Raw genomic sequence first — 27,482 nt, forward strand, 5'->3', positions numbered from 1 at the left:
GCAGTTTCTGAGTCATCCCCGTACTCAGAAGTCCCATCCCCGAAGGATTCGTCGATGTTCTCATTCCCACAGCTTTCTCTAAGGCAATTTCACTGAAACCTAACCACATATTGCAGGATGATGAGTGGGGCAGGAGAATACCATGGAGTTCCCTGGGCATGTAGATATGATCAGCCAACTTGCTCAGACTTTAGAAAGCAGCCACAGATGTGCTTTATATTAAAATATTAGAATCAGTGTTAACATTTCCCTAGGTTTATAAAGTAAACATGTATCTGGGGAGCACTTTCATACAAACAACTCTACAAAATGCACTCAAAAGCAGAATCAAGATTGTGTATTATGATCTAAGGACACATGCACAGTGCACAGTGTTTTATATGACCTCCTTCTCTTTCTCACCCCCATTACAAAGTTTCTTTTCTAAAAGTCTACTCCTATTATTAGACTTGCCATACTAAAAAAGAGAGGAAAAAAAGGTCCCAAGGTATCTAATTGAAATGCTTCCGTGAACATAAGTAGTCCAATATTCTGCTATTTCTTATTACAAAAGTTGTAGAATAAATAAACAAATTTATTAGGAAAAATATGGGTTTAGAAGATTCGCAAGTTTCTTTCATCAATATCTTAAATAATGCCATGTTATAAAAAGATATGAATTTCCATTATAATTTTATGTTGTAAAAATTAACATATCCCACATGTATAAGATGTTTTTACTACAAGTGTTTGATACAGTACTATTGAGAATATCATTTCAGTTGTTAAGGAGGAAACTCAGACTGGTCTGCAAGTAAAATATAGAATAAATATCTACAAATTTTACGTGATTATTTGTTGTCAGCATGCTTCTTTTCTCCCCACCCCCAAAAAAGTGATAACAGGACTTGAGGTTTGAATTGTCTGAATAATTGCTCCAATTTTATTATATATTATGATATGATGTAAAGATACCAGAATTTTCATCAGATGAAAATTCAGCCAATATTGTAAATGGTGACAATTTGGTTTTATAAACTTTACATTCAGTCTGTTGGTGTTATGCAAATAAAGTAAAACGTATCTGTAAATAGAAAAATATAATGGACTAATGAGAAAGGAACATCTATAATATTTTCATTTGCTTTTAGAAATGATGAAGCAGATTCGATCTAGTCCATCCACAGATTCTGTATAAAATGAATCGGCCATAGAAATGTTAAGTTTTGAAAACTGCCATTTTGACTTTTCAAGGTTCAGGAGCAGACAGACACCTTAGTTATCATTTTCTCAAAATAATGTGTGTAAATCTGTATTTGTTAGAGGTCAGTATAGCATATTAACTCCAACTCTATTTATGAACAGGTGTGTAATGTTTCTCCTTCTTCTATTAGCATTTGAAAAATAACATCCTTTTTTATTTAGGACTCAAAGCCTTCAAATAAATACTTTAATGTATTTGCACAAATATTTTAATGTATTTGCACAAATACACATGTAAGTTTCAGAACGTATGTGTATAAATACCTATAATAAAAAAGCAGTGTAATAAACTGATGACATAAATGGTAACATCTCTTTAATCCTCTGCTGCTCTATACGTAGGTTCTTATACTCTAATCTCTTTGTGACATCTATTTATTTACACACTTTGTGTATAAACATGAATATTACTGAACACAAGATGAAAAGAATACATTTGCTATGTGAGATATTTGTATCTAAAATAAATATGTGTCTCTAAAATAAAATATTTGTCTCTAAAATTCCTTAAGCACTTTAGCAAAAAATATAGCAATATGGGTTGAACTTAACTACCTAATTGAATATACCAGGAAGATGATACAAAAACTTCCAAAAGCAGAATTTAGCATCCTGTGCTATTCTGCATCCAGTGTCTTTATAAAAATCACAAAAGAACTAAATTAATAACAATAAAATACTAATAAGAAATCATCTACTTAATGGTTCTTAAAGCACTGGTATTAATGCAGCCACAAATCCAAAATGTCAGGGCACATGCCCAGATGTGGGTGTAAGTATACAAATTTTAATATAACTCATCAGTTCATGTGATTGATCACCAGTGATATTTAAATCAACCTAAACATTCCAATCTTGAGGAAAAATGTCTTCAATTTATAGGCTTTCTTCAGGATTGAAAACTCAGTAGTTTTGGCAATTGAGCAGATGTTACCAGAAAGGAAAGAAGAAAGAGTACTGAAGTATGCTCACTAATTGAGGAAAATCCTATATAGGAAGCCCAGAAGTTCATATCTTCTTCGACTAAAGTCAGTCTTTAAATAATAATAATTAGTCTGTAAGTTCTAGCCAGCCTTGTGGCTTATGCATCATTAAAATCAAACTTCTAGTTCTGCCAAAGTATTAACTTGTCTATATATTCACATAATTAGCACCTCATCATTTTATGCTATTCTGGGACTTCCTTGCATCCTCCAATCTCACATCCAACGTTGCAAAGAGCAGTTACTATCCCCTCATAAATTTCTGCTGTCCTTCAACTTCTGCTCTTTTTCCTGTGTGAAAGCCAGATTTTTTTTAAGATGAGGAGAAATACTAGACAGATGAGCCAATGTTCAAGATATTATGTAAAATATGGGGAAACCCAAAAAACTGAAACATTTTAGTCGGTCGGCTCGGCTCCATCCTCTCTGGCCCTTCTAGCATCTACTTAATTGTTGGAATTTCAATTTTGGCATCTCCAACTGCAGGTCTCGGAGCTCAGTACTCTCGCCACACTCTAGCACCCGGGATGCGCCGCTGCAAGAGAGAATCCCTGCCTGGCTACGATTTATGTTGACATTTAATTTTTATAAAACTTGTTTTTCTCTCTCTCTCCCTCTCTCTAACGGCTTCTTTGATCCACCTAACAGCTTCGATGATCCGCCCCCCACTGCTAGTGTGGTGAAGTGATTGTTTTACTCCGACAAAGAAAGAAACTACTTTTTGAGAAGTTCCTCAGTAGCCAGCTAGTTTTTAGGCTCTCCCTCCGGTTGCACGTGACGGAACATCCGTAGAGATATTTGGGTTTCCCTTTTATCTTTTTTGTTTTGGAAGGGGGATTGGGTTAAAAGGTGAAGCCCACAGGGCAGCCTCCGCCGTTCGGGCTCGGCCAAAGTTTCTACCGGTCAAGTTTGAGGCTGGCCGAGCGAGGGGAGCCCCTGGACGCTGCTGATTGACCGGCTCCTGGCAGTGGCCGCCCGGCGGGTCAGCCAGCGCGACCACTTGCCTCCGGACTCTGACGAGGGAGTGGAGGGTTGTTCCCTCCTGAGCCCAGATCGCCGCGGCCTCGGGCAGAGCGGGCAGCTTCCGGAGACGAGCTCGGTGGCTGGAGCTGCGGAGCGGTGGGCGCCGGCGCCGAGCCGCACGCACCGGGCGTAGGGTAAGAGCTGCTCCCCGCGAGGTCTGGGTTGGGGGCGGGCGGACAGGAAGAGCCGGGAAGCCTCTGGAGCGCGCGGTCCTCGGCAGCTGGGGCTGCAGTGCCGAGGCTGTGCGCCCGGGGCGCGCCGGGAAGGCTGCGCGGCTCTCTAACCGGGTCCCCGCGCCCACCCGCCGCTGGCCCGGGGAGTACAAAGCCTGAGAAACTCCCAGGCTCTGCCCAGAGCAAGACCGAGTGGCGGGAAGCGGCCGGCGGGCCTTGGGACGCACCTGTTGCGGGGGAACGACCCCCGCCTCCGCGCCGCCCCCCTGCGCCCGCCCGCTGCGAGGACGCGGGGTGTGGCCCGGGAGAGCGCGGCCCCGCGCCGCCGCCGGGTCGCTCGCTCCCGCTCCTTGCTTGTCTGAAGCCCTCTGAATGGGCCCCTGGCCAGGGCCAAGGTCACGGTGCGTCTCCGGCGGAGGCCCCTCGGGGCTGCCGCGGCCCCCTGTGGGCCGCGGCAGCCTCGGCCCAGCGCCGGCTCCTTTACTTTTCCCCTTTGCTGACGCCGGGCGTGGGCGACGGCAGAAACAACTTTTCGAAGGACCTCGGGCAGCTCGCTCTTCTGAGCTCCCTGCCTGCTCCTGCTCGGGGCTGAGCGGCATTTGTCGGGGACCCCTGCGTCCAAAGCGACTCTGCTAGGCAAGCGCGGGGGAGCAGCGCCCGCACAGCCTGGTGGGGCGCCTCTGTCTCTTGGGCCGCGTTCAGTATCAACCCATTTTATGGAGAGCAAAGTTGTGGCTCCTTTACTCCTTCTCCCTCCTCTCGCTGTTGATCCCTCCAAGAGGTAGGGAATGGGGAACAAGCCTCCTAGGAGAGTCTGGGCCCCTGGAAGGCCTCACCAGAAGCGCTTGCCTGACTTGGGCCCTGGATCTTGGACCACCTCACACTCACATGTAGAGGCCTATCAGAAAAGCAGGGAGGAGAGGGCGCGCCGCGTCCTGGGCTATGACCGAGGGCCCTTGGCCTGGACACGGCAGATGTGCCACGTCGAGCAGATCTACCTTCACTTTACCTGAGCTAAAAATCGTTAAGGGTGGAGAGGGTCTGGGCCATGTTGGCAGAGGCCCGGCACCCCTTCCCCGCCTAACGCGGCCCCCCTCGGAGCTGGTCACAGCGGCCGGCGTCCCCCACTCGGTGGAAAGGCGGTGCCGAGGAAGAGCGGCTTCTGGTTCGGACTCCCAGAACCCTGGGCTTTGTCTTTCCAGCCCCGAAAGTGAGTTGTTCAGCTTGCATTTCAAGGACTGCTTCCCTATTTTTTCCCCTGCCACCTTCTCTATTAATTTGAGAAAATTTTACACCTTATTTCATATTGTCCACTGAGAACATTGGGATTTTTTTAAAAGGTAAAATACCTTTTAGCAGCTTGATTTTTTTTCTACTTCATTTGCAATCCTTCGCTCAAACTAGACTTTGCTACTTCCCAAAATCAAAACTGAGGTACAGCATTCTCAGTTTGGGCATGAGAGAGAACGAAATTGATGCCCAAGGGTCAGGAAGGTGGTACAGGAGGACGGCGGAGGCCGGGCCTGTGCACTGGCCCAAAAGGGTGGGAAACCGCTTGTCCTCCAGTGTAGCGCTCCCAGGGCTCCCCCGTCGCCCGGTGGGATCAGCAGAGAAGCGCAGAGGGCGGTAGTCTGGACCACGCCTCTCCACCCAGCCTCCCTGCATCACCTGGGACTGTGTCCGAATATATGCAGATGTTCTGGAACCCTTTTTCTCATATGTAGTTCGGGGTTTGTCGCTGTCTGAGCTCAAATGGATGCGTCTGGCGAATTTAGAAACATTTCTTTGGCTTGGATATTAGACGCGCGTTTGGACATCAATCTTTCCATATCTAATCGAATCTCTTGGATTCTTCGTTTTGATCAAGTCCCCTTCTCCGGAGGTGGAAGCGGTAAGAGGATAGGAGGCTTGGGTCCAATCTTCAAGGGCACCAAGGTCCTGGCCTTGAGGAGGGACTCTTGGCCATTTTCTTTTCCTACAGAGAAGCAAAGTTCCGTGTAGAAAAGCATCCGTTCCAATGTTGCGTCTCCCCATCCGACTGGTATTGCCAGCGCAGCTTTCGAGGGGAGACTGTCAAAGAGGCACAGGCTCGCGGAGCGTGCAGACTCCGGGCCTGGGCATACAACCCTCTTCTGCAGATCCCTCCATTTGTGTCGTTGGAAAGTGAGGCCTCCTCTACCTCGAGTCTTAGAGATGTGTACTGACTGCCGCGCAGTCCGAGGCCCTAACTGACCCAGATTCCGGGATTGCTTCGGTTTCGCACTTTCCATCCATTTAGCCACAACCTAACATCAGCCTCTGCTTCCTCCGGGCCCAGATCGTGGCGGTGCCCAGGCTCTTCTAGAGACCGCCCAGTGGCTCCCGGGGGTTTCTGCTTTCCCGCCCCTCACACTGCTTAGTTAGTCCCGATTGACAAAAACACAGCAAGGGGGAAGAAAGATCCGCGCCGACCTCCGCCGCACTGGAACCGAAGGTTCCAAACTCCAGGCCTCCTTTATCCCCAGAATCCACGGTGCACTTGACCGCAGGGCCCACGCGCACACGCCTAAGGGGCTTTCCAGATCTTTTCGCTGCGGAACACACACACACACACACACACACACACACACGCACACACATGTCGTTTCTTATTCGACCCTGAGCGTCCGCTTTCCCCGGCCCGCCCAAGTGGGACAGCCCCACCCGGTGGACCCACCCGCCCCCAGTGGCGCCGAGCTGCAGATGCTCCCCCCGTGCGCCAGCACAGCGGCCGGAGGCTAGCGGCAGGGACCGCCCCAGCAGCCTCTGTGAGAGCCCGGGTCTGGGGGCTGCGGGGTAGCCCCAGCAGGAGCAATCTCTCTGGAGTTCTTGGGAACCTTTCCAATCTCTCCCTGCACCCTCGGTTCCCTTTCCTCTCCTCCCCTTCTCAAGTTGCTCTTCTCGGATCGCCAGGGTTGGATTTTTTTTTGGTTTTGCTCTGTTTTTTTCCCCCTCAGATCCAGGTCTAAGAAGTTAGAGAACTGTGCAAAGCAAATTCTTTCAGTAATCTATTTATTTAAACGAGAGGACCAAAAACAAAGAAGCAAACAAACAAAAAAGCAGAAACAAAAACAAGAGACCCATCCCCACAACTGTGTCAGAGGCAAAGCCTTCACCAGATACGGACATCAAATTGAAACCACACTAGAAGGGCCTAATGAACAAAATGAACACAATGTCAGGGTTTAGGAAAAGAAACCCAATACAAACCAGTTCAGACAGTGCCCATTCACACGCAGTCCCCCTCTCCCTCCCACCCCCGCCGGCGCGCGCGGAACCTGCCCTCTAACCGCATCTCTATCCTTGAAACAGTTCCATAGGACTTCTTTTGCCCACATTTCCCAAAACTTGGGAGTTGCTACAAAGAAAAGAGAAGGTTTCGATTCCTCTCTCCAAACCCAGAGGAATCTCCAACAACTGCCCGGCCCCTTTTCCTTCCGGTCCGTCGGTTCCTTAGGTGTGATTTGGTTAGGGAAATTGCGGGGGAGGGGGAGTAAAGTTAAAAAAAAAAATCAGGAAGGAGCGAGCTGGAGCGGTGAGTGTGTCAATCAGAGGGTTTTGTGCCTTGGGGCTCCTAGCGGTTCTGAGCAGAGGTGTCCCAGGGCGGCCCCACAATGAATATGAATAGGAATCCTTGCTAAATGGGACAGCAAAGCGCACCGCCCTGAATGATGGCACGTCATCCTAACCAGCCCAGGATAGATAGGAGGGTTCCTTTTGTCTCTTTTCTCCGGCGCAGCTCTATAAAAGCCCCTCTTTTTCAGCGTGAGGTTAGTCCAAGCATACACCAACCCGCTGTCCAGGAAACAGCCGAACCAGAGAGAAGGGAGTGGGGAGGGTGAAAGGCGGGGATAGGCAGTGCCTCAGCTTTTCTTCTCACGTCTTGCCGCTGAGAAGTGGGTCGCTGGGCTGCGCAGATTTTTTTTAAATTCAAGATTTTCTTTAATTTCCCACCTAAAGCCTCCCCACGGTAGGGCCGCATCCCCTGTAATAAAATGAATTCTGATTCGAGCTCTGTCTCCAGCAGAGCTTCATCGCCGGACATGGATGAGATGTATCTGAGGGAACACCACCACCGTCACCACCACCACCAGGAGAGCCGTCTCAACTCGGTCTCCTCCACGCAGGGCGACATGGTGCAGAAGATGCCCGGAGAAAGCCTCTCGCGGGCTGGCGCCAAGGCCACGGGCGAGAGCAGCAAGTACAAAATCAAGAAGCAGCTGTCGGAGCAGGACCTACAGCAGTTACGGCTGAAGATCAACGGCCGCGAGCGCAAGCGGATGCACGACCTAAACCTAGCCATGGACGGGCTGCGCGAGGTCATGCCCTACGCGCACGGGCCCTCGGTGCGCAAGCTCTCCAAGATCGCCACTCTCCTGCTGGCCAGAAACTACATCCTCATGCTCACCAGCTCCCTGGAGGAGATGAAGAGGTTGGTTGGCGAGATCTACGGGGGCCACCACTCTGCCTTCCACTGCGGGACCGTGGGCCACTCCGCCGGCCACCCGGCACACGCCGCCAACGCCGTGCACCCGGTGCACCCCATCCTGGGCGGCGCGCTCTCGTCCGGCAACGCCTCGTCCCCGCTGTCCGCCGCCTCGCTGCCGGCCATCGGCACTATTCGACCTCCCCACTCGCTGCTCAAGGCGCCCTCCACGCCGCCGGCGCTGCAGCTGGGCAGCGGCTTCCAGCACTGGGCCGGGCTGCCCTGCCCGTGCACCATCTGCCAGATGCCGCCGCCGCCGCACCTTTCCGCTCTCTCCACCGCCAACATGGCTCGGCTGTCGGCCGAGTCCAAGGACTTGCTCAAGTGAGCAGCGCACGGCCCGGCTGCCGAGGATGAGGGGAGAGAGGCGGGAGGGACCACGGTGCTGGGCCAGGAGGGAAGAGGGTGGCTGAGCACTCGGCCGGCGGGAGGGAGAGCGCGGGGTCCTGCGGCCTCCCACGCCGCGTGAGAGATCTCAGACCCTTCTAGACCCCCGGAGGGAAAGGACCAAAACCAAACTGCAATTTCTAGGTGGTAACGAAGGGGGACTCGAACCAGACGTCGTGTGTTTTGCATGCATGCTTCTTTTCCCCATGCCGCGCCAGTATTTCTCACTTACATATGCTCTTGTCAAAACTGCATTTGTTGTATAAAGACGGGATCGGTGTGGTTAAAAACTTGCGAAGGGACTTTAGAGTTGGCTTTCTCTGGCTCTGCGTTCTCACCTTGGAAAAGACAACATTCCTTTTTTGCAAAAACAAATGTAAATATTTCCTTTGAGATAGATGGAGTTACGATTGTCACTATCCTCTCCACAGCTGTTTTTCTAGAGACAATGAGAGAGAGAGAGAGAGAGAAGAGGGAGAGAGATTGATCAAGACCCAAGTTTTGAATCTCAACTCCGGTCCAGGGCATGACATCTCTTAATGTGGGTTTTCCTTAAGACGCAGTGTAGGTCAAAAGAATGCATGCACGCTTCTAAATGAATCTTACATAAACATGTTGTGCAGGCCTTGATGCCATTTTCCTTGTAACAAGGATTTATTAGTGAATTCTCTCAAGTATCCATATATCTGCTTGTGGTTGTTTGAAATGAAAAAAGGGGGGGCAGAGTGCAAAGACCCAAACTCACGCACAAGCGCTTCTTCCCCCCACACCACCACCCTCTCGAACTCCATTCCCAAACTCCATCCCTAGGCTGTTCTAGGGGCCAGCTATGGCCAGAGCTCGGGCTCCCTCTACTAGCTTGCCCCATCCCCCACTTGCTCAGTGATTCTGCATGCGGGGTCGGCTCTCTCTATCATCAGCTTTGAAAAGTTATCGTGGTTTGGGGAGGCGTGCTGTTTTTATTTTCCTGAACATTTGCTTGAAATATTTTGTTAGGGCCTCAAAGACAATACCTGTCTTTATTTTTTATATATTCTTGATAACTATGATATATTTATTAATAACCAGTGTTTCTGGATGAGATTTCAAATAAAAAAGAACCTTTAAATCCTGGCTTTGCCTCTGCCTAAAATTTTTGAAGATGGGGGGAGTGGGTAAAAAGTGCACGGACCCAGTAAGGTGTATCTGGCAGTGAGTGAGAGATTTGGATGCGTGGGCAGACACAAAGAGTTTTCTCTGGTCATTCACAGGTAAAAAGGTCAGATAAATTGGTGTTAATTATTACAACCAGATGTCTTTCAAATGGGGGCATTGTCCACATTGGTAGTCTTGTGATATTTGTGCTCCTTATTTCTAGGCAGTCACCAGATGCTCATAAACTCAGCAACTGAGATTTTTAAAAAGTAATATGAAAACCCAAAGTGACAGGAAATGAGAGGCAGAGTGGTGGCTGCACCAGCTGGGTTGACAACAGACAGGAATGAAGCAGTAAGTTAACTTCTTTTCACTTTAAATTGACCATGTGGCCTTTAAAAAAAGAATAAATGGGTTAAAATCCAGTATATGTTTTTTAAGTCAACAAAGAGGGGTCCTAGAAAATAATCAAATACCCACTCTTCTGATGCCCCATTGGCAGTGTGACCCACAGAGAAAGGGAAGTCCACTCTGCTTTGCAAGGTGAGCTTGGATGAGGCCAACCACCTCCTAAGTCCCAGCATCTCAAAGACTTACAGCAGGAATTCTCCCTTCTTCCTACCTTAGATTGCAAGTCTGATTAGCGGAATATATTGGGCATCTGCTACATAAATGATGGCTAAAACAGGGGTCCTTTTAATCAATTACTTTTCTCTCTTCATCCCTCACCCCCAGTTCCATAACAGTTCCATATAGTTTGTATGCGCAAAAGTGACCCAGCAGGAAGGTTTTGTTTATTTGTTCACACAGGACAAGAAATCACATCCTAGTGACGATAACCCCAACAGCACAAGCCTGTATTTCTTACGAAGAAAAATGAAAATCTGATTGAAATATACCACCCTGGAATTGGCCCCTGGATTAGATGTAACTTCACCATCAGTTGGTTGAGGCTTAAACTCCTCTTCAAGAAGAGGAAGCCTGTGGTTTCCACTGCAGAGTGAGAGAGCTCTCTCTCTCTCCAGGCTCCAGCATGGATAGCACATCTAGGAATTATCTACCCTTTCCTCCCTGGGCTCCCCACCACTTGCCCTTGGGAGGGCATCTCAGTGGGTCCTGGTTCTATTTAACTCATCCCCCTCCATCTCCCCCACCCCCTCAACCTCCCCTCAAGCTCTCCTACTGCCAGGGAGAAAGACCAAAGTGAGGGTCTACAGTGGAGGGTGCTTATTTCCCCCGGTTTTCAGCAGACAAATGGGGGAATAATCATCTGTTTCCCAAGGGTGATTCATTTCTCTGGGTGAGGAAAGAGCTGTTGAGGATTTATTTGAAACCAACACAAGGCAGCCCTCCAGCCTTTCCCGGTGAGTTTATTATTTAAAAAGGGGAGGGGAGAAGTTTCATCAATCAGGGAAACGACTTTCCCCTGAGCTACTTGCTACTTTGGATCCTGTTTCCGAAGGCCTGGTCTTGGGGAAAGACTGGAGCCCTGACCACAGGCTTAGTGGTGGGCTTCACCCCTTCTCTAGAGCTGAAGCTTAAATTGGGTGCTGGAAAGGAGTAAAGCCACACTCCTTACACCAGGGGAGAGGTGAATTTTGAGGTTGTGCTGCTGTGATGAATCCCAGCTGTGGTCAAATTTAAGAGCTCTGAGGTCCATTTTCCTGGGAAACTGCACCAAAAGGAACCTTCGGCCCAGGAAATTCTATCCTGAATTATCCAACTGAAGCAGAAAAGAGACATTGATTCCAGCGTTGGGGAAGTTGCCCTAGGCAGACTGAGCTCTTCTCTGGTTTACAAAAACTGCCTTGGGCTAGGGAGACTGGGAGAAAGGATTCCTTTAAGAACAGGACAGGAACTCAAGCAGAAAAATTATTTGGAACCCGGTTGCTTGGAGTTTCTTGATCTATTGAGAGGAAACATTAGCCACTGGCCTCCAGGGAAGGTTCTTGTCCCGGTGAGGGCTGGTCCTCTTGGGGATGTGACTTTGCGAGCTACCCTTACTTGCAATTCCCGTTAAATACTCGAATTACTGACGCGCGTTAACAAAAGTGTATGACCGCGAAGGTGAGAATGGTGCTTGGCCGAAATTGCTTCCTTGTAAACTTGCCACTTTCTCGAAAGTTCTCAAGTTTATGGCAGTTTTTAATTCAATCTAGAAACACAGCGAGGATTCCTTCATTCCAGAATAAACGTTGCTTTACATTTAAGAGAACAGCGAAATCCTCGTGGGCGGAGATATCTTGAGAAGGCTCGCACTAGAAGCCTCGAGGTGCTTTAAGCAGGTGACTGAACTTTAAGGGCGGGAGAAAGTCACATTTAGAAAGGGAAAGCGGGCCGGCTTTGGCTGCGCACATAGGAACTCCTCTCCCTCCGCGAGGTTCTGGGACCTTGGGTTTCCATCTCGAGAAAGGGTTGGGAGCGGCGGCCTGAGGGGCCCACGATGTCCAAGGTTTTCTAACTCTTACAGGAGGAGGACTTGTGTCTCCTCAAACTTTTTTTTTTTTTCCCAAGCAGCTGGGTCAAGCCAAGTTTCGTCGCCTCCACTGATACCCTTACCAGAAATTGCAAAAGCCCAGATTCTCTGAGCATCTCGCTCAGACAAGAAGATTTAACTGCCCTTTTCAGGTCCCTTCTGGGGACTTCGGGCCCCACTCTCCTCCTCCCGCCGCCGGTCGGAAGGGTGGGCTCCCAACCCTCCGCGTCCTGGTGGGTACACTCCTACCTCTCCCTGCCGCTCGCTCCCGCCTCTCCGCCGCCCTGGGGCGCTAGGGACAGGCGTCGGGGCCCGGCCACCGAGAACCGCGGCGACTCCGAAGGCGCCCCGCGGAAGCTCAGCCTCACTCCTCCCGACTCCTGCGGGGCCCACGGGGCTGCGGGAGTTAGTCCCTGGCTCGCAGCGTCCGGGTCCCGGCACCTCTCCCCCGGGACCCTCCGCGTCCCAAGGCCCGTGGCCACCCCACGACCGCGGGCTCCCGGCCGAAACAGCAAAGGGGAGTAGTGAGGAGGGGACGTCGGGGCTCGGCGCCCACCCAGGCCGCTCGGGATGTGGGCGGCTCCCGGCTAGCGCAACCCCGGCGCGGCCTAGGCCCCTCCGACTTAGGAAGCGCCGCTGGAGGAGGAGGCGCGGCAGAAGGGCGCTGGAAGTGTCCTCGGAGAGAAATGGGCCAAAGGGGCACCCTGGTGGAACGGGACGCACCCTCATCTTCCGCCTGTCTCTCGGCAAACTCGCAGGGGAATGCGTATCCCCTTCTCCACCTCGCAGTTTCTGAGCCTCTCGTGTACCCATTTCCCTTACAAGTACCGGGAGGAGCCCAAACCCGAAGGTTCAGGTCTGCGGGACCGCTTTTTAGTTGAGTGCCTGTTTTCACTGAACCCGTCCCTGGGACGCCCGGGTCGCGGGGCTGCGAGAGGGCGGGAGAGGGTGGGTGCGCGGGACGCTGCGGGGAAGCGCACGAGAGCAGCGGGAACCTCGGGACCCGCTCCGGGCAAGACGCCGGCTGCGCGCCCACCCGCTGGGTGCGTGGCCCCGCCCTCCGCGCTCCAGCACCTGCAGGCGGGGAGCCGGGAGCCCCGCCAGCCGCGGGATCCCGCGCTGCAGAACCTGGCCCCGAACTTTGCGTCGGTTCTGGGGTCTCGGCGCCGAGGGGGTCGGCGCCGAGACTCCAGCTCCGTGCGAGCTGGGGCTCCCCAGGTTGGAGCTGCGTCTCGTGGGAACTGACAGTCCCCGCGCCCCGACCTCCGACTCTCTGCCATCCGCCCGGCAGGCCCGGAGAGGCGGGGGCGCAGGTAACAAAAGATAAACCCGGGAGGGACATCACGGAGTTAGGCCCAACCCAGACTGCGCCGACACTCGCCGGAGTCTCGAAATACCTAAGCATTTGGGGAAACCCGGAGGGAGGAAAACCAGTAACAATAACAACAAACAAATCCGAACCGGAACGCAGAGCTGCAGGCGCGCTTCCTCTCTGTTCCCTGCGCCCCAAGCCCAGCCCTGCGCCGACCGTTTGTAAAGTTTGCTAAGGAGATAGGGTGCGGGTCTGCCCGGGTGGCCCCGGCTGCTGCGCTTTCACCAGCCACCTTTCTTCGCTGGGGACCTCACCGAGCAGCGGCCGCCCCGCTCTCCGCGGCGGACCCGGGCCACAGCCCCCGGCACAGGGCCCCTGCTTCTGATCCAAGCTCCCGCTCTGGCCCCGGCTCCTGCACCAAAGTGTGAACTCTGTCCCCGCAACCAGCGCTCGGGAAAGAAAGTTCGACACGCCCTCCCCGGGAGTGGGCCCTGGGGAGCTGGGGCTGCTGGGCTGAAGCTCCAGCAAAGGGGGTGGGAGGACGCAGACGTGGGCGCTCAAAGCTCGGGCCTGGATGTTGCTGCGGTGTCCTGGGGTTCGGGTGGATGCAGAGTGGTTGGGTCACTTGCTCCCCAGGAGGACAGGGAGGGGACAGGGCCTGTGGCTCTGGGAAGTCAGTTGAGGTAGCTGCTCCCGAAAGTTTTGGGGTTTCGTCCGGCCCTAACTTGATCGGGGACTGTCTTTCCCTCGCAGTCTGCTATCAACTGCTCGGAGAGTGCAAGAGCAGGGGTCTGATCTGATCTGGGGCGCCATAATTTACGTGCCAGATACATCCTCTCGAGCACTCTTCATCTCCCTTGGGCCTGGAAAACTCCAGAAGCCGCGTTGGGAGAGGGGCCCCTCTCCGCACACTGCAGGGCGGCCTTGCAGAGAAAGCATTCCTGCCGCAGGCAGAATCCTTAACTGCGTGCGAGGAAATAGAGGTTGGAGCAAGCACATTTAAGAAAGACTCTCTGTTCCTCCCGGTTGTTCAACTGCGCCTCCACGCCCACCCCACTGGGCTGCTCCGGGAAAGGACGAGGAAATTCACAACATCTTTTGAATCCAAATGTAAACATTTGGCACTCTGGCGCACCCCCGCCTCGTTACTTCTTTTGGAGTTTCCTCCGCTTCAGCATTGAACACTTTCTGGGTGCTGTCGATGTGCCGCACACTGTCAGGGGCACCCAAGAAAAACGTTGAGCACAACAGCAAGGGAAGTACCACATTCAAATGTATAAGCAATGCCCCCCTCCCCCTTAAAGGCCCTCAGAACCGAGGGGGGAAACACAGGTCACCTAAGTCCGGTGGTAAAAACTCCTTTGGCCTCACAAAATGCAAGTGCTGCGAACAACGTCCTCCTAGAGGCCTTTTCAGATGCTAGAATACTCGCTGCCCGTGCCCTCTCCCAGATAGAAAGGACAGGAGCAGATGCCTTTGATTAATATGGAAATAAAAAGAAGCAACGGTGGCAGTACTGATTTTCATCGCGGTGGTTTAGAGATTTATTGACACCGAGATAAACTTCAGTCTGGGGCATCTCCGTAATTCATGTCTCCATTAGTTATTACCAAATGAGCAAATCGTTTTTCTTTTAACTGGTTTTTAAAAGAAAAAGTAAAAGTGGGCTGGGGGGGAAGGTTGGGAGAAATCTTTTTTTAATGGGATTAGAGTCATTATCTTCCTGTCTCCGTGGGTCCCTGAGCTACAGAAGCTTGCCTCTCAACTCCGGAGTTCACCAGGCTGTGTTCTAAACATAAAACAATCCTGTAATTTCCTTCAAGAACAAAAGTTTTCAAAGCAATGACCTGCACAGTGTCCTCCTCAATAAAGCAGAATTGACTTAATGGTCTGTTAATTACTCCATCCCTGCAGGGGGAGGGAAGCTTCCCAAAGGATTGCTACAAACCCTCTGTTGATTGAAGCTGTGCTCTGTCCCCAAATGTACAGCTGGGGCTGAGCCATTGAAAACCCAGACAAAACAAAATCCCTGATAAATAATCCTACCTAGAACACAAAGATTCAGCCTACAATTGTTGCATCTTTGCTGGATCCTCAGAGAAGACCGGAGGGAGCGCTTTGGGGCTTCCAGTAATCTTTAAAGCTTGAGGCCAGGGGTTCCTGGACAAAAGTTAAAAAAGAGCTTGTATGACTTTCCTGTTCCCTTATACTCCCGTGTTTCCCTTCTTTCTCTTTTTTGAGACTCTGACTATACTTCTTTTGTCTATTTTTTTTTTTTTTGCACGAATTAGTTTGTTTCATCGTTTAATACATTTTGGTTTGGTCATCTTTTCCGATTGTTTTTCTGTTAATAATTTAAACCTAAGAAGAAAAATTTGAGTGTCATAGCAAATAAGAACAAAGTAGAGAATCAAAATATTTAGGAGATAGATTTGGGTTGTTATTCTCCGTGACTTTTCACATCTGTAAGGTGAATATATTAGTCATGCAAGTACGTATGTTTCTAAAATAAAAAAAAAAAGTTTAAAAACTCTACTTGAGCCCAAGCAAAACTGAACAATCATCCAGTTAATTTGGCATCAGAGATAGTTAAGGTGAAAAATTCGATTTTTAACATGTCTCTTTAAGGAAGTAAATACACATACACATTTGCTACACCAATTGAGAAAGTATTGGTTTCAATTTGATGTACATTTGGCCTTTATGGGTCCATTTAAATAAAACACTGCTGAAAAATGAGATGTGGCCACTCTAGAGATGGATTGTGAAAGTGATCAAGATGTGGGCATGACCTATTTTGAAAATGAGCTCTTTGTCTGAACTAGGTGATAATAGAGTCTGTCAGGCCACAGGATTTGCCACCTGAACATTCACTTTGTAAGGAAGTGACCCTTAAGGATCATTTGTTGATGGAAGCCAACCTCTGCCTTCCTTGGCACAGTTGACTGGACCGTGTGTGGTATGTGAGATACTCAATATAAGGCACGGGCAAGAGGAAGATTAGCTCAAAGGGGACTGGCATTCAGTTTGTGCCCATAATTGTGTTTCATAGAGAATTGTGGCAAACACACATTTTCTGTCATTGGGAAAGTGTAAAAATCTAGTGATTCGAGAAAAAACTAATCATTTCAACTCAGCTTGACTCCAGTCAATGTGGAACTTTTGTTTTGGTTTTCCATGTGGCTGGCTGTTCATCATTATGTGAGAAATGGGATCCAGATACAGGGTGACAGATAGTGATCTCTATAGCCCAAATAGTGTTTTTCCTTTCAATAAAACCCATACAAAAGGCCATCTTTGTACGTCTACTCATCTCATCGATTGTTCTCCTGATCCTGACTTCCCCACAGTACTGTATAAGTAACAGACAAACCTGAAAACGAGAAGTCATTCCTCTTGCTAAATAGTCCTGAGGAATACTAGAAGTAGAGGAAGCAATTACTAGAATTATATAATGAATAAATTAGACTCCAAGATTGAATAAAGGACAGCTTTAGATATTACACTGACTGACCGTGTAATGTAGAGATGGGTTAATTTCTCTTTTTCTCCTTTGCAGAGATTAATGCTCCTCCCCAAAGGGCATTTTAATTTGAAATTTTTTTTAACCCTTAGGCACTTGATTTCCTAGCATTTCCTTAACCTGTGGAGCGCTGTTTTCAAGGCTTCTTAATTGAGACATTTGCTCTCTTCAGGACCACAGAGTACATTGACTTATGACAAGGAACTTTCATCATTATTGGTATGGACAAGTTTTTAAATACAAAATATGAAGAAACATGCATGGTATTTTTCATAGTAAACATTAGGTCCCAGTACAAAGAATTTACAAAGGAACTGTAATTTGAAGGAAAACACTAACAGTAAAAACTGTTTGGAACATATTAATAATAGAGAGAACTCATTTTTTTTTTTTTTTTTTGGAACAACAGTTTTACTAAACTTGAGTACAAATACTCACTTGTCCTTGAACTGGCTGATGCTGACTGAACTGAAGAGTGGCAGAGAGGAGGGAGGTAGAGATGAGTAGGAGAGTGTTCTGTTCCAGTTGTGTTCCCTTGAGCTTCCTTGTATAAACCCTAAACCTCATCTAATGGGACAGTGAGGGGCGAGATGCTTTTCTCATGGTTATTTCTTGACCACTCTTCTTCTATAATTAACTTCCTTTGAAATTTTATGTGAAGGTTACTTATCTAAAATATATACTTTTGTGGTATAAAAGGATGTTCTAGAGTTTGTTGAATTGGTTCAATGAAACATTGATGTTTCTCTACACCTTAAGCTTGAAAGAAAAAAGTCATAAGTAAGAGATGGGATGTAGAATCAGCCAAGCAGGGATGAAATGGATTTCTTCAGTGGGGCAGGTAAGGTAGGACGCATGGTGGCCAGCTTTTAAAAATGGAAGACATTTCTGCTGGTAATATGGTATCAAGAGTGACTCACATTACTTTGATCCTCACACATACAGGCTTTAGGTCATTAAGACACTACTCTAGAAAAAGGAATGTGTTTGCTTCTTTCCAAGAGAGGAAAGATTCGTGGGTGATTTTCTCTTCTTCCTCTGTCTTCCTCTTCGATTTTCCTTTCTTCCTCATTTCCTCTATCTTGCTTCTCAATGATCTCATCATCTTCCGGCTTCCTTCTTCCTCTCTGCTTCCAGTCTCTGCTTTATTCTCCATTCCAATTCATCACTTCACTCCATTTGCCCCCTTCAACTTGCCACTCCGTTGCTTTAGGGGAGCATGAGGTTTGCCTTCCCCTAGCCTTCTCATTCTGTCCTTGCACACACAATCTGCCTGCTCCTTCAGCAATCTGTGGCTTCTAGGAAGCACTGATGCTCCTATAGTATCTTTACTCTCAGCCTGTATTATGTTACAGAAAAATGAGCGCCAGGGAAGGTTGTTCCAGAACCACTGGTTTTCAAATGGTGTTAACTTTCAAAAGCAACATTATCATGAGCATGCCTGTCTAGGTGACAAGGGTATTGTGGTAGATGCCATATATGTTTTACCGGTTTGTGTCAACGTAAAGGAAATATTTATATTAGCAATTATAGCAAACACAAAGTTCTTAATATGTGCCAGTCATGTTTATAAATAATCAACACTGACTAACTCATTTAATTCTCATGTAAACCTATGAAGGTGATATGATTATTATTCCCACATTTGCAGATATAGAACCTGAGGCACAGGAAGTAAGTCTCCTAGGGTCACAGAGCTGGTATGATCTAGATCCGTGGTGTTCCCTGGCCAGCAGCATTGGATCCCAGGGCCAGCTACATCACTGTCACCTGGGAGCTTGTTAGAAACACAAATTCTGAGATTTTTCCTTTACTTGAAACTGATAAGATAGACTATCACAGTTTCATGGATGCTGGCAGAAGTCACAAGATGCCTGAGACCAAAACAAAGGATTTTATTTCTCAGCGTATAGCAAGTATCATGAACATAATGTCCATGTTGGTCCCCCAGTCCCTAATTCCCATGAGAACAATGCAGACGCAGGTGCTGCCCATGTAGTGGATTGTGTTACATCTGAGGAACCTCGAGTTTAGAAATCCCTCATCTTCTATAATGGGCTTCAAGCAAACCTGCCTAGTTTTTGTCCCGGAGTGTGTTATTATGTGTATAGTTCTGGGCAGCAAACAGACCTGTCCTCTGCTCTGGGGAGAGATACTATCTCTGTCTTCTAAGGATGTTCTCTACACAAACGCTCCTGAATAGACAGTCTAGAACAAAGTGGGTCAGCGTGCTGCATCACAAGACGTGCAGAAATGCAAGAGACTTATGGAGATTGTCAACCAATGGAGGGCTGAGATGAGTACATTCTTCAGCATTTGGCACACTACCGTCATTAAGACGAGGCTGCTGTCTGTTCCTCTCCCTCATACAGACGTGATAGCATCTTGAATGTGTATCAAATGTAGGAATCCTTGTAAAATAAGCAGTATTTCTTTTGTGTGTAGCTATTTTTAATTTGCATACGGATTGTACTGTAGCCCTTCAGTTTCTTCTCTTCTCACTCAGCTTTATGTTTTAAGATCCATCCATCTTGCTCCCCACTCTTTGAAGTTGAGATATATTTGACATACAACATCATGCGTAAGCTTAAGGTGTACAGTCCATTGATTCAATAGTTATATGGCAATATGACTAGCTCTGTAGCATTGGCTAATGCCTCTATCGCTTCACCTAATTACAATTTCTTCTAATGTTGGAAACAATTAAGATCAGTCACTTAGCAAATTTAAGGTTCATAATACAGTTTTGTTGTCTATAATCATTGTACTGTGTATTAGGTCTCTAAGACTTACTTATCTAGTAGTTCCAAGTATGTACTGTTTCTTGCTTTTGGCTTCTGCCGAGTACTCCATACTGTGCCCATGGCATATATCACATATACTGCAATAGATATTATATATATAATTGTGTATATATATATATATATATATCTCCTCTTGCATCTGTTCAAGAATTGCATATATATACATATATTACATATATAGTCCCAAGATATATAGCCAATATCTTTTATTCATTTTTCTATCAAGAAAGGTATATTTTGTTTTTCAAGAATTTCTTGTATAATTTAGATATTGAAAGTTTTAGATATAAAAACTATCTTCATGGCACCTGGGTGGCTCAGTCGTTAAGAGTCTGTCTTCGGCTCAGGTCATGATCCCAGGGTCCTGGGATCGAGCCCCGCATCGGGCTCCCTGCTCAGCGGGAAGCCTGCTTCTCCCTCTCCTACTCCCCCTGCTTGTGTTCCCTCTCTCGCTGTGTCTCTCTGTCAAATAAATAAATAAAATCTTTAAAAAAAACCCAAAAAACAAAAACTATCTTCTCCCAGACTAATACCTTGATTTCGTGTTTTGTTTTTTTTTCCATATATGGTACCCCAGTTTTCTCTACATTGTATGCTACACATCTGTCCTTCCCCTATTGATATCTGGTGGTACTCTTCTCTTATATCAAGTTTCTATATATTCATGGGTCTGTTTCTGAACGCTCTATTCTATACCATTGGTATATTAGTCTGTTTCTATGCATTACCAGTTACATTGTTATTACCATAACTTAGTATTATTTTATTTTTTAAAAGATTTTATTTATTTATTTATTTACTTATTTACTTATTTACCTATTTATTTATTTATAGCACAAGCAGGGGGAGGGGCAGAGGGAGAGGGAAAAGGAAGATCTCAAGCAGACACCTTGTGATCTCATGATCCCAAGATCATGATCTGAGCTGAAATCAAGAGTTGGATGCTCAACCAACTGAGCAACCCAGGCGTCCCTTTACGATTTTATTTTTAAGTAATCTCTACATGCAACGTGGGGCTCAAATTCACAACCCTGACATCGAGAGTCACATGCCCTACTGACTGAGGCAGCCGGCAACCCATATGTCTTAATACATAGTAAAGTGAATCCAGGGAGAATAAATTTTTAATAGGATGGTCTTATTTGATTCCAAACTGAATACATTCTGAGTCAACTGGAATAATGATATTTTTAAAAATTCAGTGCTCATATTAGTACACTGTTTTTATCACCTGTTTCTTTAGGTGGTGGAGTATGGGTTGGAGAAGAGATACGTGTAAAAGCAGACCTCTTGGAGTTATTATAATAATCTTATTTTTTTACTCTGTTTTCTCAACCTCAAAGTTAATAATCATGGGCAGGAATTCTCCAGCTTCCTGGTCCCCTATTGGAGACAGCTTAGTACCATATTTGTCCGGGCTTAGGAGCAAGTTTCCCCTTAATTATAAAGGTGCAGAGGTAATGCTCATTATTATATTCTATATTTTATTTTATTTTTTTTTAATATTTTATTTATTTATTTGACAGAGAGAGAGATAGCGAGAGCAGTAACACAAGCAGGGGGAATGGGAGAGGGAGAAGCAGGCTTCTTGCCGAGCAGGGAGCCCGATGTGGGACTCGATCCCAGGACCCTGGGATCATGACCTGAGCCGAAGGCAGACGCTTAACGACTGAGCCACCCAGGCGCCCTATATTCTATATTTTATAATTCTACATTATTATCTACTGACTATACAGTGTCTTATACTGTAGGTAGTAAATTTTTTCTCAAGAAGGAACTTCCTGCTCATTCCAAAAGAACATTTTGCAGATGGATTCAAATTGAAATGGAAGCCTTTCAAACCCCATTGCCTAGAACACTTGTTCCTGCTTTAGTCCCCCATTACCTAGCCTCTTCCTATCCAATCTTCACTTCTCAGCTTACTCTTGCTTCCCTGGGAAGACTGGGCAGTGGTAGTCCCCTTCCCGTGGACTTCCCCTTTCACAGCCCCCACTGCCAGGAGCCATTTGCTTGTCTCTCTCTCCCACTGAGATGTAAACCCTATAAGGCAGGACCCAACATACTATCTGGAACATCAGAGGTATGTAAGGAACAATTTGCAAAGGAATTGAATTAGAAAGGCAATCCAGGCTTTGGATGGGCGGTTGCATATGATGGCCCTTAGTCTCCCTTCCAACTATGAGATGTCATGATCATATGATACCAAATCACAAAGTCTGAATCAGATTGTTAAGTTTAGATACACTTATTTCTGATTTAAAAATGTAACTACATTGGAATCAGGGCTCTTATCACATATGCTTCTAGGCACTTTTTGGGGTAGAAAACAACTTTGTAACTTAATCAGATAAAATTAAGAGGAAAGAGGGCGCCTGGGTGGCTCAGTTGGTTGGGCGACTGCCTTCGGCTCAGGTCATGATCCTGGAGTCCCTGGATCGAGTCCCGCGTCGGGCTCCCTGCTCAGCGGGGAGCCTGCTTCTCCCTCTGACCCTCCCCCCTCTCATGTGCTCTCTCTCTCTCTCTCATTCTCTCTGTCTCAAATAAATAAATAAAATCTTTAAAAAAAAATTAAGAGGAAAGAGTCGCCTTATTACCCCAACTGCTCCATTTTCTGTATGTTTTGTTAATAGTAGTTGCCTTTTAATGAATAACATGAGTTGCTATTTATTCTTTCAATAATCTGGCAAGATAGCATTAGTAGCTCCTTTCTACAGGTGAGGAGAGCAAGGGTTAGGTTAAGTAACTTGGAGAGGGTGCCCAGACAATGAATGGTACAACTTCATTTTGAATGCTTGTGCTGTCTTACTTCAAAATTGGTGATTCTAGGGATGCCTGGGTGGCTCAGTTGGTTAAGTGTCTGCCTTCAGGTCAGGTCATGATCCCGGGGTCCTAGGATTGAGTCCCACGTTAGACTCCTTGCTCAGCCTGCCTCTCCCTCTGCCTCTGCTCTCCCTGCTTGTGCTCTCTCTCTAACAAATAAATAAATAAAATCTTAAGAAAAAATTGGGGCTCCTAAAAGCTGTCCTACATCTTCATGAATAATTCCTTTCGATCTGTTCCTTTGGTTCTCCCTCTCCATCTTCTTGGTGGCCATGTTGATGGTAACTTACATGAGATTCCTCCTGTCCATCCCTTCCAGGGGTTTCCATCACCTCCGTAATGAGGTGTTTCCAGAGAATCATTAGTTGTCCTGGCAAAAAAAAAAAAAAAAAAAAAAATTTTTTGCCTTAGTCATTCACTCATTCAGTTAACCTTGTCCTGCTCTGAGTACTGTGCTAGGTTCTAAGGGAGCAGTAGGGAATAAGAAAGACGCGGTGTTGGCACACAGAAAGCTTACAGGCCATGGGGAAAATAATCAGGCAAATGACGAAACAGTGTGCTAAATACTCCGATAGTGGACGCAACAGCCATCTCCATGGGCATTTCACCCTGTCTGGGGGTATGTCAAGTGGAACTGCTGGTCAGGTGTAGAGGTGAGGCAACAGGCAACAACAGAAAACCATCCAGAAGCAGAAGAGGGGATTTGCAAGAAGTTTTGGTGCAGCTGGAGTGCAGAATTGCTCTTTGCCGGTGGAGTTAGAGCAGAGCAAAGCAAGATATGGTGCTGCACAGGTAAGTGGAGCCAGTCACCAAGAGCACGCCAATCCGTTCACTCATCTTTTCCCAATTACATTAACTCAGTTTCTACTACACTAGTAAATAGGTTGCACACACAGCATTTGCTACGGGCCATGCACTCTCCTACATACTTCACGTCTATTAACTCATTTAACCATTGCAGAAACCCTAGGTAAATAGTTAAATGCTATTATTATTCTGGGTCCAAGGGTAAGAAAACTAAGGCCCAGAGAGAGTAGGTAACTTCCCCAAAGACACAACTATTAAGTGGCAGGTGTGGAATTCAAACTCAGGCAACCCATTCCCAGTGTGGCTCTTAACCACTATAGTAAACTCCTTCTTGGGATAAAGTGGTGAATAAGACAGATAAGGCTCCGTAATCCCATTCTATGGAGGAGACAGCAAATAAGCAGGCAAGCAACAAATAAATTAACAAGATAGAAACAAGAGGTATGAAGGAATCCAAATAGCAGAATATCTTTGAGTGTGACTTGGTTAATTAAATTTAGCTAGGGAGGGGCACCTGGGTGGCTCAGTAAGTTAAGCATCTACCTTTGGCTCAGGTCACGATCCCAGGGTCCTGGGATCGAGCCTCACATCAGGCTCCCTGCTCACTGGGGAGTCTGCTTCTCCCTCTCCCTCTTCCCCGCTTGCACTCTCTCTCTCTCTCTCTGTCTCAAATAAATAAGTAAAAAAAATCTTTAAAATAAATAAATAAATACATAAATATAGCCGAGGAGGTTAGGGAGAGCTTCACTGAGGGGTGACGTGTGAGCTATAACTATAACCTGAAGGACAAACCGAGGCTAGAGAAATCCAGGTAGTGGGAACCAGCATATATGGGTTAGATGGTAGAGATGTGTTATGATTAATTTGATGTGTCAACTTAAGTAGGCTACAGCATCCAGTTGTTTGGTCAAACACTATTCTAGATGTTGTTGTGAAGCTATGTTGTAGATGTGATTGACATTTACAACCATTTGACTTTACGTAAAAGAGATTACCCTCGCTACTGGGTGGGCCCCATCCAATCAGCTGAAGGACTTACAAGCAAAACCTGAGGTTTCTTATAGAAATCATGCCTGTGTTTCCAGACCGCTGGTCTACCCTACAAATTTAAAACTAAGGAGCCTTCACAGTCACATGAGCCAACTCCTGAAAATAAATGTCTCTATCTATATAAAGAGACCAACTGATACCTGATGATCCCTGAAGAAAGACTCAACCTCTGCCCTCAAAAGGCTTCATTACAGAGGGGGAGAGATACATGAAACAATGGATTACATAATTAAGAATTTAATTCTAAGAACAGAGGCTGTCTCTTCATTCTTCTTTAGATCTCCTTAAGCCTAGGATCAGGGTCCTGAGCAAGAGGTACTGGCAGATATTTACTGTCTGAAGGAATGATCCCGATTCCCATCAGGGAATGATATTTGGAGTTGGGAGAACAAGATTCTGGTGCCAGTTCTATTCCAGCAGAGCTGTGTGACCTTAGTTCACACACTTAACTCTTCTGAGCCTGTTTTCTTCTCTGTGAAATAAGAGCATTGGAATAAAGGTTCTTAAGGCTCTTTCCTTTTCTAATCATCTGTGATTCCTTGAGAGCAAGTGGAAGGCAGATAAGGATGAATGGATAGCTACTGATCCACTGATGAGAGCAGCAAACTTCAGAAATCCAGTCCTAGAAGGTGGTTGTCACTAGTCATGCAACACGTGAAGAATTGCTAGGATCCACAAACACCCATCCCGACCTTCAGCTACTGGCAAGGTCAACCGTGTTCTGAGGGTGACGTACAAAGAGTATCCAGGTCAATGAGTTGTCCACAGCCAGGACTTTGGCCAGGTATCCACCAGTCTCCCAACCATGTGTGAGCAACTTTGGTGGAAGACTCAGATTTTAAGCAGGTTTGCTCAATGCCTCCTTGAGACGTCCTGTAGTCATTTCTTGTGGCTGCTGTAACAAAGTACCACAAACTGGGTGGTTTAAAACAACAGAGTTTTATTCTCTCATGCACGTAGGCAAGAAGTCTGAAACCAGGGTGTTGGCAGGGCCATGCTCCCTCCAACGTTGCTAGGGAAGGATTCTTCCTCGTGTCTTCAAGCTTCCAGTGGCCCCAGGTGTTCCTTGGCTTGTGGCTGCATAACTCCAATCTCTTCTTCTGTCTTCACACAGCTTTCCCTCTGTGTATTTCTGTGTTTCTGGGTCCAAATTTCCCTCTTCTTATAAAGACACCCGTCATTGGATTGGGGCCCCACCTTACTCCAGTATGACCTCCATCTTAACTTGATTGCATCTACAAAGACTCTATTTCCAAATAAGATCATATTCACGGGTTCTGGGAGGACATGAATCTTGGGGAGGGCATTATTCCTGCCATCATTTAGCCTCCCGGGTGGGCCCAGTCTTGCCCCATCGACCATGAAATTCAGGAGAAGAACGTGAGGAGGTCATGGCTGCCTGAGAGCTCAGAATGCTGCCTTGTTCTGTTCTAGGCAGAAACCCTTTAATAGATCTGTGGACTGATAATACATGTCCTGTTCGATCCGAATAAAAACTGACGTGTGCATGCGTGTTTGTAGGTATGTATGTAATTTTGGTGGGGTAAGTTATGCAAGCAAGAGGAGTGGAACTGAAATAGGACATGGGGAGGGCTATGGACACGGAGGAAGAAAATTTAATACTCCCTAAAGATGAGCACATGTGAGCGACCATTCTGACCTGCTCTTGGAATAGGAAAGGATTAGGAAAACAGGCTGCTATTGAATACTGCACTGATAACTCATTAGTTCTACACTAAATCCAATTCTTACAAAAACAGCAAAGCAGCCAGTGCAGAGTGCTTTATACCTTTAGGTTTGCAGAAGTTCAAATGCAAGGTTTAGGTCACAACAATTTTTTGTTTCTTTTTTAAAATGAACATTGAAAGGACAAGAATTAAGATTATTTTTTTCCTTTTATAAGATAAAAACTTGGGGTGCCTGGGTGGCTCAGTCGGCTAAGCGTCTGCCTTTGGCTCAGGTCTTGATCCCAGGACCCTGGGATCAAGCCCGGTGTTGGGCTCCCTGCTCAGTGGGGAGCCTGCTTCTTCCTTTCCCTCTGCTGCTCCCCCTGCTTGAGCTTCCTCTCACTCCCCTGCCTCTGTCAAATGGATAAATAAAGTCTTTAAAAAAATAAAAATAAAAACTTGCCTTTTCTCTATATTTGTATCCTGAGTCTTTCTCTGGTGTCTCATTATTATAAATCAGTTTAAATAAACAGTTGGGTGTATACTGCTCTCTTTGCACCTAGGGTTGTCTTCTTACATACTTGCTTAAAATTGCATTTCTTTGATAACAAAGAAGAACATTTTTCCATTTTTCCATTTTCCATTTCCGTAATGAAGATGGGAGGTGTGCTTAGGCCCTATGATAGGTTCTTTTCAAGATTCTGGAGATAGTGTGGTAAACAATGTTGATAAAGTTCTTGGGCCTTCCAGAGCTCATAATATGGTGTTACAATCATCAAAAATAGTATTTCCTTCCATGGAAATTGTCGGTTTGTTTTGTTACCAAAGTATCTGTTGACAACTTAGTATTTCACTAAATTATATAGAAGGTGGTAAATCTTTTCTTAAAAATGTCTTTTCTGGATTGTCATCTGCCTTTTAATTTTGGTGACTTTGTTGTTGTTTATTTACTTATTATTTATTTATTTTGTTTGTTTTCCTTTTCATTTTTGTTCTTGAAATTTTTTTTCTTGTATTTGATTTCTTTTGGCTACTTTTTTTTTTAATTCCTAGAAAATTTATAGATCCATGTTGTTATACCCATGAATCTGCTTATTTTTGATTATTTTTATGCTTTAGCAAGGCCTTCCATATCCCAAAATTGGTAGTAATCAATCTTTGTATTAGTAATCATATGATGTGAGTCAATAATAACAGCTGGTAATACCTAGCTAGTAATACCTAGTAATAACAGCTAGCAATACCTCTTTCAAAGTTATCGTATTTAATCCCCAAACACTTGAGGTAGCTCAAATAATTGTCCTCATTTTATGAATGAGCAACGATTTATGGAGGAGGTTCAGAGAAGCTAATATCTTGCCCAAACTTAGGCTCCAGCTTCCATTCAAATGTGAACCACAGTGTCTCCACCTGGGAATTATTTCAGAGCAGGATGCAGGGTGAGAACCAGAATTGATTTTTCTCCCTTTATAACTAACCACACTTCCTCAAGTGATTTATTAATTCTCCCTCCTCTTTCCCATTATTGAGGATGTCTCTACAACACATGAAACATTTATATGCAGTAAAGACTTTCT

The 27,482-nt window shown here is 46.4% G+C and overlaps 1 protein-coding gene across 1 annotated transcript; it reads left to right on the forward strand.

The window, feature by feature from the left end:
• The first annotated feature begins 7,434 nt into the window (after positions 1-7,434).
• OLIG3 (oligodendrocyte transcription factor 3) lies at positions 7,435-8,253 on the forward strand. The gene has a single exon (XM_021693630.1). It carries the CDS (start codon positions 7,435-7,437, stop codon positions 8,251-8,253), a length of 819 nt encoding a protein of 272 aa, XP_021549305.1.
• Positions 8,254-27,482: the final 19,229 nt, after the last annotated feature.

Source organism: Neomonachus schauinslandi, chromosome 8 (assembly GCF_002201575.2).
Source record: "Neomonachus schauinslandi chromosome 8, ASM220157v2, whole genome shotgun sequence".
Taxonomy (NCBI): domain Eukaryota; kingdom Metazoa; phylum Chordata; class Mammalia; order Carnivora; family Phocidae; genus Neomonachus; species Neomonachus schauinslandi.